The following is an 18,841-nucleotide window of genomic DNA, read 5'->3' as shown; positions in this document are numbered from 1 at the left end:
TTTGTCGGCCACTTAAAAAAATCACTGCTATTGCTTGTGAGGTAAAAGTATATTTTGTATTCATATTTTATATTGCCTTTTGAAATTAACATTCGCAATTACGATTAAATTGTAGAAAGCCTTTTCCTAAGAACTTTGAATAGCTATTGGTATTAAATAAACAAATTTACTTTTCATGTGATTTAAATTAACGCAACCCTTAGACTTTTGGAACGAGTGGAAAGTCATGGTAATGCTGGGGTTGCAAAAAAAAACGTTTGTTTTCTAAAATCTGTCTGGTAATGTGAATTCAATCAGTTTTTTACTACAATCCAAAGTTCTTACCTTATTAACACTTTAAAACCTTATAAAACTCAAATGAAAAGAAATGAAACGATACATGGTTTTTAGACGAATTCGAATTTAATCAGTTAATAAATGAAACAGTTTTTAACCAATTTTAATCTTAAGAATATATTATTTTATTTGAATAAAATTGTTTTACAAAATTTCTAACTGGAAGAATGAATTTTACTAGTTGTACGTTAAATTAAATACGTAATCTCTGTATAAAATACAATAATTATTACACAAATTATATATTCAACAATATCTGTTAGAAAATAGTGCTCTTGATTTATTAAGAAAATTCGAAACAAATATTAGTTTATTTCATATTTTAATATAAATTTAAAGTAACATTTTGTTCTTTAGCACTTCTTAAAAAGAAACAGCATATGGATTTAGTTTTCAAAAATATATGGTAGGTATATAAAATATCATTAGATGTTTTGTAGATCAAATCTTACATTGCTGTTTAGTTTTTTTTTAAATATAATGTAGTTGTTTTAAATAAATACAATTTTTTTTTTCATTTAGTCTAACCTACATTTCAGTTGATTTTTCAACTATTTAAATATATATAAATTTAATTCATTTATCTAGGTTGCAAGATTTTATTTACAATTTCTGTTTATGATAAAAGGTATTTTATTATTTGATACGATAGTTTAAGATGAGTTAATTTGAATGTTATTTACACGGAGGTACATTAGAATATTGAAGAAGAAATCGCATGAATTGTATAATGCTTTAAAATGAAAACATATACCTAACTATTTTTACAAATCAGACAGGACAAAAAGTTCACAGCTAGTAGATGATTATTATCAGTTCTTAAAATTAGTATAGGTTTTTGAAGTCATTGCCAACATTTTAGAAAAAAATCAACTAAGCTGCAGAGCAACGATTGTTTTCCATTCACGACACTACAATTGAATTCATTAAACGTCAACTGTGAAACTTCGTTTTAGAGTATTTTAAAGTCTGAAGTTATGATTTACGTCCCTTATTAAACATTTATTATTTATTTACATAAAAGGAAAGCAGTCAGTGCAAAGTGTTCTAAGGTTAGAATGCAGCTGAGACATTGAATTGATCCTTATACTGAAATGTGTGTTCTTAATTGTGCAGTACATACACTTTTTGCGAATAACAAAATAACTGTTTATAATTAACACTTTTCCATTTTCACAACTTTGGAAATGTGTTTTCGTTGAGAATATTTATGGTGGAGATAATATTACGGAAGAACAGAAGGAGGAGCAGATGTTCCTCTGTGAAGATTCAAAAGCATGCCATTTTTATAGATCGTGGTCAGAACATTTATTCCTTTTATTTAAATTTGTTGTTTTTTTTATTTTTTAGCTTGGAGTATTAAGTAGATAATTATAGAAACATAAGAACGAAAAATACCTGCTTTAACTGTTGTTTTTGAAACCAAGCAGTTGCTGAGCTTTTTGAAACAAAATAGTTTCTGATCTATTTTAGGGTTTAAAACCTCAATTTATAATATAAGATAGATTAAATAGATATACTTTTTATTTAAAACACTCTCTGTAGAAACTTAGAGCATACATATATACTAAGATCCTTTAAGTTTACATTTAATGCCTTTTTATGGAATAATACTCTCAAGTTTGTTTTTTGTATTTTTACATAAATTATTGTACTTATCATTATTTGTCTATTTTTTAAGCTCATTAATTCAATGAACGATTTTGTTTTTTGTAACAATTACGCAAATTACAATAACAATTAAGTAACGTTTACGTAAAATATGTAACTTCTTTTCTTTCGATATAATCATCACAGTTTTTATTTATGTTTTATTCAGTAAATGTTTTATAATTTTTGTTTGTAATATAGTCACTGGGGTTGTTTATTTGTTTTCATGTAAATGAAGTTAAATTATGTAATAATAAATGAAAAGATCAAAAACTTATAATTAGAAAATACATGAGAAATTAAATTAAATTTTTGTTTGTAAAATAAATCCCCTTACAATAGTATGAAGTATATAATCACTCTTAATCGTAATAGTTACTACTAAGGCTAAGAATGGAAAAGGCAAAGATCAAGAGGGACAGAATTGGTAGAACATAGTTAAAAATCAGAGTTACTATTATCCAGTCCCGTGCTTCCCGTTCTCGAACAGACCCTTCTTAAAGAACGGCGAGAGATTGGCTAATGTGACACGAGTTATACCAGGACCACCAGGGCCTTCGTATATTGGACTTTGGGGGATACGAGCACAAACAACGATTAGCCGACGGACATATAGTTCAAGCAAACGTCTTCGATGTTTGGCAACCGATTCACTATTCGAAGAGAATATTTCACGACGAGGAAATGAAAGAGCACCAATCTTTGAGAGAACAGAATATTTTTTATTAATAAAGACTCAAAATCAATCAAATACAAATATTTTACCTTCGATCCATAGCAATGTTTCATTGTCAAGTGCAGCTCTCGAAAACGACTATAACGCCGGAGTATGTTTAATTTTCCATCGGGCAGAATTATTCGAATTTCGTATTCGTAGTGTGTTTGCTTTCCAGCACCTCTGATAACAAAACTAGGTATAGATATAAATTGATCCGGTTCGTGTGCTATACATAAAAACATGATTTAAAAGAAACAAAGATTTTAAATAAATTTAACAATAGAAATTTAAATATTGCATTTGAAAATAAAAGAAGTTTAAGTATTATTTTCAAAAGTTCAACTCTAGTAATTTCGAGTATGCTCGAGCAGATGGTGTAAGGACTGTTAAAAATAAGAATAACAACATGGATTTATTTTTGGCTTACGATAATCCCGCATAGAAGGACATGACATCGTCATGCTTGGAACATACGAAGAAGCGTCCATTGATTGTGGCCTGGCCTGGTTTGAACAACTTCCATCATCATAGTTAATTTCATCATTATTGCAGCACTCCAAATGACTTCGACCATTTAGGCTAAGTTCTTTTTCCATTTTTACATATCGCCTTTGCAATTCTTGCAGTTGGGCAATTTGTGCATCTAGTTGTGACTTATCTGCATCCATTTCTAAATTCTTCATAATAAGAGCTTTTTGAGCAGCAATTTTTCTTCTCAACGCATGCATTGAGCAATAGGATTTTGACACTTCTGAACTTCGTCCTGTTTCACAAGATGAACATGAAGCAGTATCATCATCGCCGTCGCCATCGCTCACACTTTTTGCCCCGCCGCCGCCGTCGCCACTAGAATTGGTCGGACTAGTTACGACTATTGGAATGCCATTAGGAACTCTCGACATCGATTCTAGACACACTCCGCTGTCACTCATAATAGGATTTGGAGGTGCTAAACTATTGCTGTCACTGCTGTTGCCAATTGTACTGCTAGACGATGGTAGGTTATCGACGAAATTCGATGAACATGACGATGTTGTTGGGAGATCATTTTGAATTGGCGAAACAGAGCTTATTGTATGGAAGGTATCACAAGTTTCATAAGTATCAGAGTTTGAGATTTCGTCTTGGTCGGTTCGTACATCGCTATTAGTCATTTTGTTTAAGTTTAGTTTTAAGCTACAAAAAAATTCAAATAAAGTACATTTTATTATAGAAAAAAACATTAACAAGAAAATAACTCACGACGACTTTTTTGAATTCATATCAGTCTTTTCCCTTCCTTGTGAATTAAGTTCTTGCAATTCTTGATCCAACTGCATTATTTCTTCATCGATTTTTGCAATTTTGTTTGTACCAGCATTTAAAACCTTTTCCTTGTCAGTAATTTGTTCTTCTAATTTCTTTACGTCATCGTTCTGAAAATAAATATGTAATTCAACTTTTATTACGAAGAAGGAAACCCAATGTTTATGTTTTTTTGGTACATTATTATTTTTGTATTAAAATCTTAAATTTAAATAAAATGCATGACTGCGTGGCACGCCCTTCCTCCTGTAATTTTTATTTTAAAAAGTAGGTACATACATATACTAGTATTTAAGTTTAACATTTATTTTTCGTTTAAAAATGTTGACTCTTTTGAGATTTCGAATAAAAAGAAAAAATATTAAATATTTTGTTTTAATCCAAAGAAAAAAGTAACGTTTTTGATCATCATATTAAATTACTTTTCCTACTTTCTTACTATTGAGCTCATTGGAACAGGGCAGTTTCAATTCCCTCTTAATGAGAGAAGCAGTTTTTGAGATACTATGTTTGGTTTCACTATCCTGCACAAAAAGCCAATTAAGGTGCAAATTTGTATGGGAAACATTCTATAGTAAGTGAAACATACGATTTATTCGAAATATTCCATCCATTACAAGAATTGGAAAAACGTACTAGAGAAGTAACCCTCAAGTGTTAACTTTGTCACATTGAAATTCCAAATAAATGTATTTTTGTTTCAATACTTTGAGATCCATTCTTCCCCTTCTCGATATTTAATGTAAGTTTAAAAATATCTGAAGTGGAATTAAAAATCATTTTCAGGAATGATGTAAATTACAAATAAAGCTCGGCGGATTGCATCCCACAAGATGTTGGGCGACCACTTCTAGAGTTATCTTTCCTAGATGCCACTTCATCAAAGACTAATTTGTCATAGCACTGAAGATGCGGTACCACGGGATATGTTGAAACCCCCTGGTTAATTCCAGGAACATGTGTTGGGATGGCCTCCTTGTGAGATTATAAATGTGGCTGTGGTTTACTCTATATGCATAGGGTATTGATTTTTCATTACTCAAAAAATCAATATATAGATAGACTAAGCCAATACCAAGGGGTAGCTTAGAAAGAGGAACTCACACGAAACATTTCACTAAATAAGAGAGAGTAAATCTTTACGTAAATCCTTTTAGTTAATTTCAAAAACTAAGCGAATGTACAATGCGAGGGGCAGCAAGTGTAAAAACTTGCCTACAAATAAGGCTCATGTTGATGCTGTAAATAATTATTCTCTCTGAACCAATTGCTATTATTTTCAACGTCGTTTAAGCTTAACTTAAGTAAAACAAACAACTTTAAAACTAAAACAGTTTTTTTTTTCAATTTTATTTTTGCCATAACTTTATTTAACCCTGAGGTGGCTAAGGTGATTGTTAATAAAGGACAATCAAAATGATCGAATTTGATCTACGTAAGTTGATAGTCAAATTGCTACCAGACACTTACAAAAACGACTGGAAAATTTTCTTAGTTCACTTTATTTCTTTAAAAAAACACATTCCTGTGACCGACAAAGCTTACGACATTTGAAAAAAGCGAGAAAATTAAGAATTTTATTCAAAATAAGCCAATTTGATACTTTTATTTAGATATTTTATATGAATCAATTAAAAATTTCACCAAGGCAACAACGAATTTTGACAATTTGAATCTGAAATACTTGAATCATCTTACACAGACGGAATGAAAATTATAGTCAATTTGACTATCAAAAAAATTGATAGTCGACTATCATTCCACCCCTGTATCTCAAAAGTATATATATGTAGTACCCGTGGCATGACGGTTAGTGCGTTGGACTGTATAGGGCTCTGACTAAGTGGGCTGCAGATAAACAGTTCGGGTTCAAGGCGAGTCATGACACACTTCATGCTGCGTCTACCCTCGTTTCTGATATCCAATGGAATAAATAAAAACAACAATGCACAGGTGCTGTTCTGGTTGATTTGGAAAAGGCCTTTGAAACCGTATGGTTAGAGGGTCTTTACCTAAAACTGAGCAGGTTTGGCATAAACAAGCCATTGTTGTATATACTTTATGATATGCTTGACTGTAGCTTGTTGTCAAAAGTGGCAATGTAACTTCTAACACAACATTCTTAATTAAAAATGGTCTTCAACAGGGAGCGGTGAATTCGCCGATTCTCTTCAGCATTTACACCAGCGATCTGATAGATAGTCTTACAAAGGCAATTGCGTACGCCGACGACAATCTAATTGCGTACAGAACGGCCCGAAAGGTTGAGGTTATTAAAATTCTCTTGCAGCGTGATTTCGACAAGATTCAGCGATATTGCGATGACTGGAAACTGAAAATAAATGTCCAGAAGTCGGAGACAATTCTGTTCCGGCCTCCGTTGGCTAGGGCCACGAGGGATACATGCAAGAATTGGCGCAAGATGGTCATCGTTGATCTTCACGGGCAGCCATTAGCGAGCAAAAGTGTAGTGAGGTATCTGGTTAGATCATTATTTATTTTTCGACAGACATATAAATGCTGCTCTGACCAGGGCCAGAGGAGCCTTCGCTCTGATGAAACAGCTGTTTTTTAGCAGTCGGATTGACCCCAGAGTGAAGGTAATTTGCTACATGGCCCTCATACGGCCAATGATAGTTTATGGTTGTCCTGTGTGGTTCAACGTTGCCCCTTCCCAGATGGAGAAGTTTCGGGTGTTCGAGGCAGTGTTTACGACGTTGTACCGGCTTATATCGAACAGCCGAATCTTCTAATGTGCATTACTATTCCAACGAGGTCCTATACAACGGGGCTCGAATCAACTGAATTGACAATTTCAATCTACCACGTCAGACGAAGAACCGTGGATAAGCGACTCCCATACAGTCGGGACGTCATGGCAAATGGAGCTCCTTCGGTTCAGTAGGGCTCTGTCCGAACGGGACCGAACTGATAGGGTGAAGCAGGAGAACCAGTTTTGGTGGCTTCAATCGGCACTTGATATTGGATAGTCGGGATGGGGTCTTAAGCCTTGGCCGGCTTACATAATTTTTTTTATAGTTTTAGAGTTTTAGTTTTAAGTAGCATAGGCTTGGTGGCAAAAAAAAAATTAAAAAGACAATAAAATATAAAAACAAAAAACGTTAGATGTGCTGCTGTGGTTGTTCTAGTTTTTCGTAGTTTATAGGTAGAATAGGTAGTTTGAGTTAGCGTTAAGTTTTATATTAAGGACCTTATTTTGAGTAGTTTTTAAGTAAAAATAAAAAAGGATCTTGATATTAGTTTTTTTTTCAATATTTTCTATGAATACAAAAATAAATCAAATTTAAATTGAAGTAAAATAGATTTTAGGCCGAAAGGTAGTAGTTAGTGTTATAGTTTAACTTAGAGTGTACGTATGGGACCATTAAGTTAGTTGTAAGTTATACAATCCCTGCCATCTAAAGTTTTTTTCACGGGTACTGCCACTTGCGAGGAATTGACAAATTCTCCAAGAGTAATTCTTGTCATGAAAAGTGCATTCTCAAATTATCCGTTCAGATTCGGCTTAAAGCTATAGGTCCCCTCCATCCCTGACAACAGTACTCGCACACAGGAATGGTTGAGAGTTGTAAGCCACTAGGCCCTAGTTCTCAACGGACTGTTGCGCCACCCAGTTTATTTATTTTATTTATCTCAAAAGTATAAGCTTTGTGTTTCTGCTTCATATCAAGTATGACAGTTAGATTTAAATAATTGATTAAAAGATTTACTATCATATACATTCTATACAAAAATTGAATATTAATTTACTTATTACGACAAATTTAGCTTAACTTAACCCATAGCTCAACTTACATTTTTCTTAACGGTGTCCTTTACAAACTGAGCTGAATCTAAAGATTCTACAGCTTGTAACAGAAGATCACCAGAAAGTTGTGTACACTCGGTTATTTTTATTCCAACCTGGAAATAAAATAACAATCATAAACATACATACAATTTTAAACTAGATTTGAAAAAAATAAAAACAACATAAAAATACATTTATAAAGAACAATTTAGGCAACTTAAACAAATTATATAATAAAAAAAAACATATAAACCAACCTCGTCAAGTTTACCATAATCTTGCAATTCTTGTAATTCTTTCGCTACATACTCAGAAAAATCTCGTTTCTTTGAGTCGAGCTGGGTTTGAAAAGTGGAAATTTGTCTACAAACGATATCAATCTGAACAAAATAAAAAAGAAACATAAGGAAATGAGGTCATAATCTAAAACAAAAATTTCAAATTACACACACACATAATTACAAAATAAAAAAATCTTTTTTTTCCTGAAGCACAATCAAAACAAACTTACCTGAACCTTTTCATTATTCTTTTCCCATAAAAGCATATCTTTCCGAGCTAAAAGCTCCCTTTCTCGACACAACAGCAACTCAGAACTATCCATTTCTTCTTTTTCTAACCGACGAAGTTCATCAGTAAGCTTACGCACTTTCGTTTTGTATTGTTCGTACATTTGAACACGTTCCTAGAATCATACGAAATAAAAAGACATAAAGAGGTCGAACTTGCATACAACAAATCTTACTATATTTAGCTGTTTCAAAGCGTTTTCAATGGTTTCCAGAATTTTTCTATTCTCATCCTGTAGCTCCGGGTCATCTCGTGATGTCAGCTTATTAGGATGATACTGCTTATTCCTTTTATTAGGTGTGGACGTTAAACTACTCGGTAAGTCATCTTCTCCATAGAAGCTACTACTAAGAAGATTTTCCCGAGACGTCGTTATCAATTGCAATCTTGACATATCCAAATGGGAACGAGACAGATCGTTGCGAAGCTTTGCCGCCTCGGCAGGGTTATTGAAACGGAATATGTTTGTTCGGCCAAGTAAGATGATATCACCCTGTGAGATAGATGTTGGCTGATCAATCAGATGCGCGTTTAGCCAACATTGAGAAAACGGCCGAGGGTGAAGTGTCACATTGCCATCACAAAGAATAATGCTGCAGTGCTGTGGTTGAATACCATCTCCAGTTAGAACGATATCCTGAGGAATTTCACACTCAACTGTACCAATAAGTGTTTCTCCTTCCTGCAATTATACATGTACTTGTGATTAACAAGAATCATAAATCAGAAATTTTAAAGAAGTTCTTAACCACAAACGTACTTTCAAGCTGTACAAGGTGACACCAGTTGTTATGTCATTATGTATTCCAATCAAGTGAGGCATCTCAGAATCTAACACGACACCAACACCAGACTTGCGTAAGCCCAACGATTTCTGTTCTTGTAATATCGACTGTGCCTCTTTCCACTTCTCTGTCCATTCCTCGGTTAGAACCTTTTCTTGTGCTTCTTTCTTCAGCAGGTCTTCCAACATTTTCGATGAAGGTGTCAGAGAGTTCTGCAGAAATATGACCAATCATCAATAAATATGTCACATGTCATATGCGAAGCCATACTTACAATATCACCGCTTAACATCGACTTAAGCTTATTGATCTCTTCCCTGAGTTCACGAATAAGTTTCACATTAGTATCCTCATTAATTGTAGGTTTGTTTATAATGTTCTTTGCCCGATTCGCATACCGCAACGTACTCAGAGTTTCGCTATAGTTGCAGTCAGCCGGTGACAATGCGGCAATCATGATGGTCTTACTATTTCCACCTAAACTATCTTTAAGCAACCACGTAAGATTCGAGTCACGATAGGGTATGTAGAGGACTCGTTTTGAATTGTCATTTTTGCTAGTTTGTTCGGCAAGCAACGAGATTACTTTTCCCAGAGTAACCAGTGATTTGTTTATATGAGCCCCTTCTTTAAGACGCTGTCCAGTTGCCCCGGTAGCATCTGCCCGCTCACTTAAAAATTTCAAAACCAAAATTAAAATCATATTTCTAAACAATTTACATCAGTGCTGTGCCATACCTGCCTGCCAAGTCCACCAAGTGTATCTTGGAAACAGTTTCACTTGGCTTGTCATTCATAAAAACAGCTTGCACAAAGGTTATCGTAAATATTGCATGGCTGCGGCTACTGGTGTCATTCATGTTGGTGCTGGCTGTAGTGCGTTGAACATTTCCCCGTGATATGCATTCCTTCAATTTGCATTTATTTAAGACTTTTTAAAAATTATAAACCTTTTAGGAATATTACCAGAATCTCATCAAAGTCAGAAACAGCATGTTGTGAGAGATTATCAACATACGGTCCAATATTTGGATGTTCGCGCACTTTCAAACTATGTCCTCGGTTGTGCGGGCCAAGTAAATCTTTCACTTGTTCATTATAGATTTCTAAGTAGCTGGCTTGTGTCTTGTATCCCGTGCCAGATTCTTGACCTACTTTTATCCGAAGGAAAAGTTCTTCACAAATTCTCGGAATGAGCCCTGGGTTATCGCGCTTGCCCATCATGGTAAATGTTTTTCCACTGCCTGTTTGGCCATAGGCAAAAACACAGGCATTGTAACCTATAGAGTTATTGTAATAATAAAGGAAAGATAAATTGATAAGTCATCTTGGTTGTTTTTGTGTTTGGATTCAAAAGAATTTCAAACGCATCTAACTGATATTATATGAAAATGAAAGTGTAATGTGTAATGTGTAATTTGTACTCTGTTTGTAAGGTTTACAAGCTTTCTTTGAATTTGACTTTCCCTTTTAATAAACAATCTCTTTACAGGCATACCTATGTACATACATCAATTTATGTTAACGTCTTTTTGATTTAAAGTGATTTGCGAGGTTTTGTTTTATTGCAGCACTAAAGGGTAAACGCGTGCGGGCACATAAATTTAACAGACCGAACAACAAGATGATATCTTGTTACAACCAAGAAGAAAAGTATTATTTTCTCAACTATTAGAAAAACTTTGTTATAAGTTGTGTATCTGCAAAGGGATCTAAAATGGTCTGAGTTACTTGAACTTTTTTTTCTTGTTTCTTGTTAAAGAAACCATTTGTAGGTTTAACATATCAAAACTTAGAATAGTGTGAAAAGCGGTGTGTTCAAAGGAAATGAAAGATATTGAACTAATTTACGAGTAGTCTTTTTTGTGTAGTACCATATTAAAGCTAGGTTAGAATGTTAAACTGAATTGAAGTTATTTTAAAATAATAACTCAATAAAAAAAAAAGTAAACGTACATACATGTATTTCGCTACTTGTTAGCAAAGCACTCATTCAGTTCCTAATTAAGACTCGAGCTGCTAGGATAGTCTAAAAGCTCTAAAAGATCAGAATCATGACAATTTTAGTTTATCCATCGTAATAGTTGAGAATATGAAATTAATGTTTGTGTTTAATTGTCAGTTAATGGTCAACTTTTTAAGGTCATAATTAAATGATTGTATTGAAAATAAACACAACGTTTTTAACATGTATAATGTATTTTTGTAATTCGTAATTTATTTATGATATTTATGAGATTTCTTACCTTCAAAAGCGCAGTCAACAACATCTGTCCCTAGATCCTTGTATACTTGTTCTTGTGTTGCAAAATGGCTGTCATTTGGATCAAAAGACCAATATGAGTAATCAAATGTAAAATCAAAGTGATTTTCTCGTCCAGCATCGCGTACTACTTGAGTCCTTGGCTTATATAATCGAGTTTTGCTACCTTCAATTTCAACAATTGAAAGAGCATCCATATCAATTTCTCTGTTAGGGGGAAAAAAAAATTAAAAAATCTTTTAGACTTACAAAGCCTAGAGTTTTCAGCTATTTAGAAAACTGTTTTTTTTTTTAACCGTTTAGATTATGCATGTTTTTTTTGTCTTTGATCATTATATGAAAAATTTAAAAATAAATAATTATCAATCTATTTTAATAAAGCGTGAAATTTACTGTTTTTTTTTGCTTTCGTTTTTCAAATAAAGTTCAAAAATTAAATTAACCCATCAAACCAATAAACCAAGATTAAAAATCGCTTTAGAAAAAGTTTGATGCTTTTTCATTTTCAACAATTTTTTTTCTTATTCCATGTTTTTTTAATTTGTTTTGCAATTATTTTTGTTTGGTGCCACGATGCCTATTCTACTTAAAACTAAACCCTTAAACTATAAAACAAGTATGTAAGCCGACCAAGGCTAACAACTACCCACTATCAAGTGCCGATTGAGGCCACCAATACAGGTTCTACTGATTCATCCTATCAGTTCGGAACCGTTCGGACACAGCAATACTGAACCGAAGGAGCTCTGCTCCGCCTTGTGCCATGACGTCCCGATTGTACAGGAGTCCACTATCCACGACTGCATCTATACAAAAGGAGGAATGCCTCTGGTGGAATTAAGCCGATCAGACGTGCACTCTCAAAATATTCGTCGTTCGGATAGAACGCCCCGAAAATTAAGTTGTTGGTCGAAGATATAGCTCCTGCAATGTGACCTCAAAAGAGTTTTATCACGAAATTGTCAATTCTGTTGATTAAAGCCCCGTTGTATAGAACCTCGTTGAAAAAGTAATGCGCATAAGAAGATTCCGCTGATCGATATAAGCCGGTACAGCGTCGTAAACACTGCCGCTCGTTCTTGCGCCAATTCTTGCACGTATTCTTCGTGGCTCCAGCCAACGGAGTCCGGAACAGTATTCTCTCCTACTTCTGGACATTTATTTTCAGTTTCCAGTCATCGCAATATCGCTGAATCTTTTCGAAATCACGCTTCAAGAGAATTCTAATAACCTCAACTTTTCGGGCCGTTCTGTACGCAATTAGATCGTCGTCGGCGTACGCAATTGCCTTTGTAAGACTACCTATCAGATCGCTGGTGTAGATGCTGAAGAGAATCGGCGAATTCACCGCTCCCTGTTGAAGACCATTTTTAATTAAGAATGTTGTGGTAGAAGTTACATTGCCACTTTTGACAACAAGCTACAGTCAAGCATATCATAAAGTATATACAACAATGGCTTGCTTATGCCAAACCTGCTCAGTTTTAGGTTAGGACGCTCTAACAATACGGTTTAAAAGGTCTTTTCCAAACCAACCAGAACAGCACCTGTGCAATGTTGTTTTAATTTATTCCATTGGATATCAGAAATCAGTTTAGAGGCAGCATGAATTGTGTTATGACCCGCCTTGAACCCGAACTGTTTATCCGGAATTATTTTGTTGTCTGCAGCCTACTTAGTCAGAGCCCTATTCATGAACTTTTTGAAAACTTTGCTGATACTCGGAAGAAGCCTTATCGACCGAAGATTTGACGGGTTGGAGTTGTCCTTTCCCTTTTTAGGGAGAGGATGAAGCACAGCACAGTCCCACGCACTTACTGTCACGCCACGGGTACTGCCATTTCAAAAACAGAATATAAGTCTAATTACACACAAGGAACAGTTAAGAACAGAGCGTGAAGAGCAATGGTGTGGGAATGTCTTCCCTATATTCGATTAATCTCATCATGAACCAACAGCTTTTCGTTCAAATACTCCAAAATGTTATGCGCACTTATGCAAAGCAAGAGATGCCGCTCTTTTGAGCCTGTCAACACGAAAATGACAATAACAATCTAAAATGGTTTAAAGAAGATCATTCAAAAATGTCATATAGTGGCTGCACTTAAAACCGATTGAAAGTTTGTGGGGTGTTACGAAGATAGCAGTCTTTGGAATAGTTAACCCACCGAAGGAAATGCTTCCGGGGAAATAATTCGTTTAAAAGGGCCATAATTTAGTAAGCTTAATAACTAAACATTGTGAAGCAGTAATTCATAACAAAGACTACAAAAACTAATTTAAGTGGGCTTCCTCTTAGGATAATAATTATATACAGTGTATCAATTATGTATATTCGTATCCCTTCTATTAAACCTTTGAATGTTCTTCTGATCTTAAATGGCTTAATGTAAAATATTAGTACCACATGCAGGTTAAGTGTCTATTCATGTGTTCATTTTGTGAAGTTTTCTTAGTTGGTAATAATCATTTACTAAGTAAATGCTAAAATGATAAAACTACTGTAAAACTAGATCAATTTCGCTTAGTTCTAAGTTTCTAAGCAGCTTTAATTTCCCTTGCATTATGAAGCAAATGTATTTTGCCATCCAAGTTCTATTATTTAAAGTATTCTGAAGTCATTTAGAATTGGTAAAAGCGTTTTAGACGATTTGTTCCAGAATTTAAGGTTAGGTTAGGTTAAAGTGGCTGTGTATTCAGAACCCACGCACTTGGGCCAAAAGAAAAGTCCCATTGTGATACCACATGAATTTAGAGAATTACTTTTTACTAGCCGAACCATTTTGAGCTTTTTATAAAGCGAAGAAGATATTTGATATCCTTTTTAGCTATTTCATTGAGAATATCAGAAGAGTAGTCTCCCAGATAAAGTTTGCGTCTTTGTGAAAGAGCAGGGCAAGTACAGTGAAGGTGAGAGATTGTTTCCACTTCTTCTTCGTCCATACAGCTCCTGCAGAAGTCATTTGAGGCTACACGAAGTCGTATTGCGTGTTTGCTTTGAGATAACAACTTTTTAGAGCTGGAAGTGAAGGCCAAATGAGTTTTGTGGCTGCGCATGTTGGTAAATTTTGCCGCCTAGAGTTTGTTATCGCAAAAGCTGTTTCGTTTAGCAGAAGTTTACATGTAGCTATCGGTATATCTATCTCCTCCCTTTCAGGTGAAGGCATGAGGGTTCCATTTTTAGCGAGTTCATCGGCTCTACAATTTCCCGTGATGTCTCTGTGGCCCGACACTAACAAAGGTGAATGTTAAATTGCTGCGCCATCTTCACAAGAGACGATCGGCAATCGAGGGCCGTTTGAGATTTGGTTGAGAAACCGTCAAGAGATTTAACAGCAGCCAGACTGTCAGAGAAGATGCGGATATCAGAAGTTGAACCTCTTTGATCGCTAAAATTTCCGCTTGGACCACGCTACAATGATTAGGGAAGCGGAATGAGATGCTTAGATTAAGCTTTTCTGAGTGCCCACCACTACCAACTCCCACATTCGTCTTGGATCTAAAAATGAATGCTTTTGTCATCCAGAAGTTTTTGGCTGTACTCGCTGCCACTTGCTTGCTGAAGATGTCGAGGGGTGTCAGATGGAGGAGAGTGTCTAACATGCAGTGCGTTGGACTGCTGAGTTTGTCGTAGTATGTGGCTTTCTCGAGTGCAGTCCACCATACTGCAACCCCGTACATAAGTATTGGTCGGATGACCGATGTGTATAGCCAGTAGGTTATGCGAGGTTGAAAACCCCATTTGCTTCCTATGGCTTTTTTAACTCTTTCCTGAATAGATTTCCAACTTAATTTTTTGTCCAATATCAGACCAAGGTATATGGCTTCATTGGTAAAAATTAGTGGTACACCTTTTATTGAAGGAGGTACAATTACTGGGATTTTGTATTTCCGTGTAAAAAGGACGAGGTGTGTTTTTTGAGGATTAATACTAAGTCCGCAGTGATCAGTCCATCTAGTGAGCAGATTGAGTGCGTTTTGGAGGAGGTCTCTCAGTGTATTAGGATGTTCTCCTGTCACGGCGATAGCAACATCATCGGCATACGCAACCACTCTTCCCTCTCAAGGGATATTAGTAGTTCGTTAACCACTATGTTCCACAGGAGAGGGGACAGAACACCACCTTGCGGAGTGCCTCTACCAACAGACCTGAATTTACCAACAATAACAAAAAAGCGAGTTAAACCTCTAAAGAACTTCGAAAGCTCATTGTAAAATACAACCAAGAAGGTAAATCTTATAAACAGTTTTTATCTTTAGTTAATCGAGCTAAATCAGCGGTTTAACCGGTTTGTCAATATACGACAAGAAGTATTTTCAAAACGCAGGACAAGAGGATAATTGAGCATGAAATATAAAAATCTAAAGATAAGTGCACCAAAATTGTCACAGAATCTTCGCCAATCCCATGAAAAACAATTTTTCACTGGAACGTTGCGGAATTGTATACGAAAAAAGGTTTTAACGGAAGAGTATTGGGCAAAAACCATTCATTATTCATGTCAACAGACTTGAACGGCTTGTATTCGCCAAAGAATACTAAGCAAAAGACTTTGACTTCTGGAAAACGGTTATTTTCACAGATGAGTCAAAGTTCAATATTCATGTTTCGGATGGTAGACAAATGGTTTGGCATAAGCCGAATACTGAATACCCTTCGCAAAACACTCGAGGAACCGTTAAACATGGTGGTGGGTCGGTAATGGTGTGGGGTTGTTTTTCAGCAGCTGGAGTTGGGAAACTGCACATAATTAAAGAAATTATAGATCACAAGATCTACATCGGTATCCTGAAGACGAATTTAAAAGATTGTGCTGCACAAATGGGTCTAGAAACCAACTTTAATTTTTATCAGGATAACGACCCAAAGCATAGAGCGAATGCTACCCAAATGTGGCTTCTCTTTAATTGGAGTAAGTTTTTGGAATTTAAGGGACGAATTGGACCGCAGAATCCGAACAAAACCGATCTTAAGGAGGAAATTCTCTATGAATGAACACAAATAACCTCGAAAACTGAAAAATTGGTAAAAAAATTGAAAACATTCAAACTTTTCATTGAAGTGGTACGAATATGAAATTGATACACTGTAGAAAGATATTGGCTTCTTACCATGTTCTTAGTAAGATTAATGGTACTAATTTTGTTCTGCTTATTTATTTAAGTTTTTTTAAGGGTTTTTTTGTTATTTTTAAAAGATTATTTAGTAATTTTTTTTAATGTGATGTGAATTATGTACATAATTTAAAAGTTTTTTGCTATTTAAAATTTTCTCAAAAATGCTTTCAAACACTTTATTTTCAATCGAACTTCGATTGTTTAAATGCTGCTATTTTCGCAATGCACCGTGTGTATTTTTTTGCTTTGATGTGAAGACCTACTTTCCTTTTACAGGTCACATTATTTTAACGAAATGTGTATGCTTCATTTTGAATTGATGCTGACAAAATATGTATTAAGTGCAATGAATAATTTTGTATAACAATTACAATAAGCCCAGAATTCATTTTTGGAAACTCAACTTTTCTTTATTTCAACATTTAACTTTAAAGTCATTTAGAATGCAAAACTAGTCCAAACATTTATAGTTAGACTTTTATTTATAATATATAATTTTCTCATAAAAGGTTTTTGTAAATTTCTTTTGTTTTAAAATGTTTTTAAAAAAGAAATTGGGGTACAACAAAAATAAAAAATAATATCTGCTTAATAATATTTTTTTTTAAATAAACCTGGAACAAAAAGGTTGAAAATGAACATATTACGCACTTAACTATTAATTTCGATGAAGCTGTCATAAGCTTTAAAGTATAGTGAACCAACTTTTAACAATTATAAATTCATTATCGAGATCAAAAAAATAAAACAAATGAGTTGTTTTAAAATCATAAAAAAAGAAACTATCACTAAAGTTTTTTCAATTTAAAAAGACCTCAGGACTCCTAGAAATGTACTGTCGAGGACTATGCGACACCCTTTCTAGATATAATTAATTGCTCCAAATTAGAAGGAAAGAAAAAAAACATTTGTTTTAAAACTTTAACACCATACTTATGTTTGCTATCCTTAATAACTTTTTAGCAGAATTTAAAATTGCTCACGCATACATTTTTACAGCGCAATTATAATAAATGTGGTTCCAAATACTAAATTATAAGTGTTATTCTACAAATTTACACATATACCTATATACCTAGATGTTTATATTAAAAAGCATTAACTATAATCTACCTACGTTGCGTGACGGTATTTTCGTACAAACAATTTTATTTTATACAATAATTCTCAGTTATTACACATACTCAGCAGCAGTCTACACCATGTTTAGTTTCTACCAAATGATATTTGTTTTTCTTTTTAATTTAGTTGTAGCAAAATAGAAAGTACGAAAGCGCATTAAGGTTCACTTAAAGCCTTTATGCTTCTTTCAGAGCAGCCTTCTGGTGACACAACTCAAGCACAATCGCAAAAAAAGAACATAGCAAATATTTTCAAAAACATATTGAAGATTTTTATGGTTCCAAATCATGAGTCAACACACCCCTTAAATTCTCAAATGCATAATCTCAACAAAAGTGTGATAAAAAACATTCCCGTCAAAACAAAACAGCATCCGTTTACTCCTCTGTGTATGAACAGTGAAACAAAAATTATATAAATTTGAAGGCTGTGTGTTAGATCTAAGAGACCCCCATTCCCATTGTAACTTTGTTAAGGCAATTATAACCCACTTCATCGTCTCTTTGTTTGTTGATCCCAAAAAAAGCTGGATCATCAAAAGTAGGTACCTAAAGTTAGAGTTCCAAGAGCGCTAGGTAGAGGTAATTATATGTGATTTTTGTTAGGTACTGTTGTTGACGTAATTATATTAAAACGGCAACGTCAAACTATGAAAACAAGTAGTCCAACTTCTTAAAAGTGCACTCACCTGGCATTGAAAGGGCGAACCCGAACAGCAACTTTTAGTGAAGACATGTTGAGTTATTTGTTCTTATTTCCTTGTTCCTCTACTTAAACGCAACTGTTTTTATTGTTATTAAAAATATAGAATTTATTATACACTTAAATAAGCTCTGCACAGCTTCTGGTGCTGTGTTGAACAAAAAATAAAAACTTGACGATGACGGCAGCAGAAGCATTAGCACTCGGTTGAGAAATAATTTGTTTAGACATTTGCGGAGTTTTAACAATTTGTTCTTTTTGCTCTTAATGGAAATCAGAAATTGTTCACTTTTTATTTATTTAGATTAAGATAAACAAACACAAGGGTTTTACAAAGTTGCAAATAATTAATCGATATGGAAGCAAAGCTTAAACAAATAAAATTGCTAAATTGTTGACGAGGGAAATAAGACACTACTTTTGTTCGTAATCTTTCTTCTCTTCTCACGCACTGATAGATA

General features: G+C 34.2%; 1 protein-coding gene across 1 annotated transcript; it reads right to left on the bottom strand.

Moving 5' to 3' along the window:
- Window positions 1–1,687: 1,687 nt before the first annotated feature.
- Window positions 1,688–18,841, bottom strand: LOC129939050 (kinesin-like protein Klp98A). The gene is made up of 14 exons (XM_056046916.1): window positions 18,367–18,841; window positions 11,422–11,645; window positions 10,142–10,455; window positions 9,914–10,083; window positions 9,450–9,846; window positions 9,151–9,387; window positions 8,566–9,072; window positions 8,332–8,505; window positions 8,078–8,200; window positions 7,826–7,933; window positions 3,947–4,119; window positions 3,132–3,880; window positions 2,752–2,930; window positions 1,688–2,686 (listed from the first exon to the last, which is right to left on the bottom strand). Exons 1-14 carry the CDS (start codon window positions 18,411–18,413, stop codon window positions 2,444–2,446), a joined length of 3,645 nt encoding a protein of 1,214 aa, XP_055902891.1. The 5' UTR covers window positions 18,414–18,841; the 3' UTR covers window positions 1,688–2,443.

This window comes from Eupeodes corollae, chromosome 1 (assembly GCF_945859685.1).
Source record: "Eupeodes corollae chromosome 1, idEupCoro1.1, whole genome shotgun sequence".
Lineage (NCBI taxonomy): Eukaryota > Metazoa > Arthropoda > Insecta > Diptera > Syrphidae > Eupeodes > Eupeodes corollae.
This window is presented reverse-complemented; position numbering and strand designations above follow the sequence as displayed.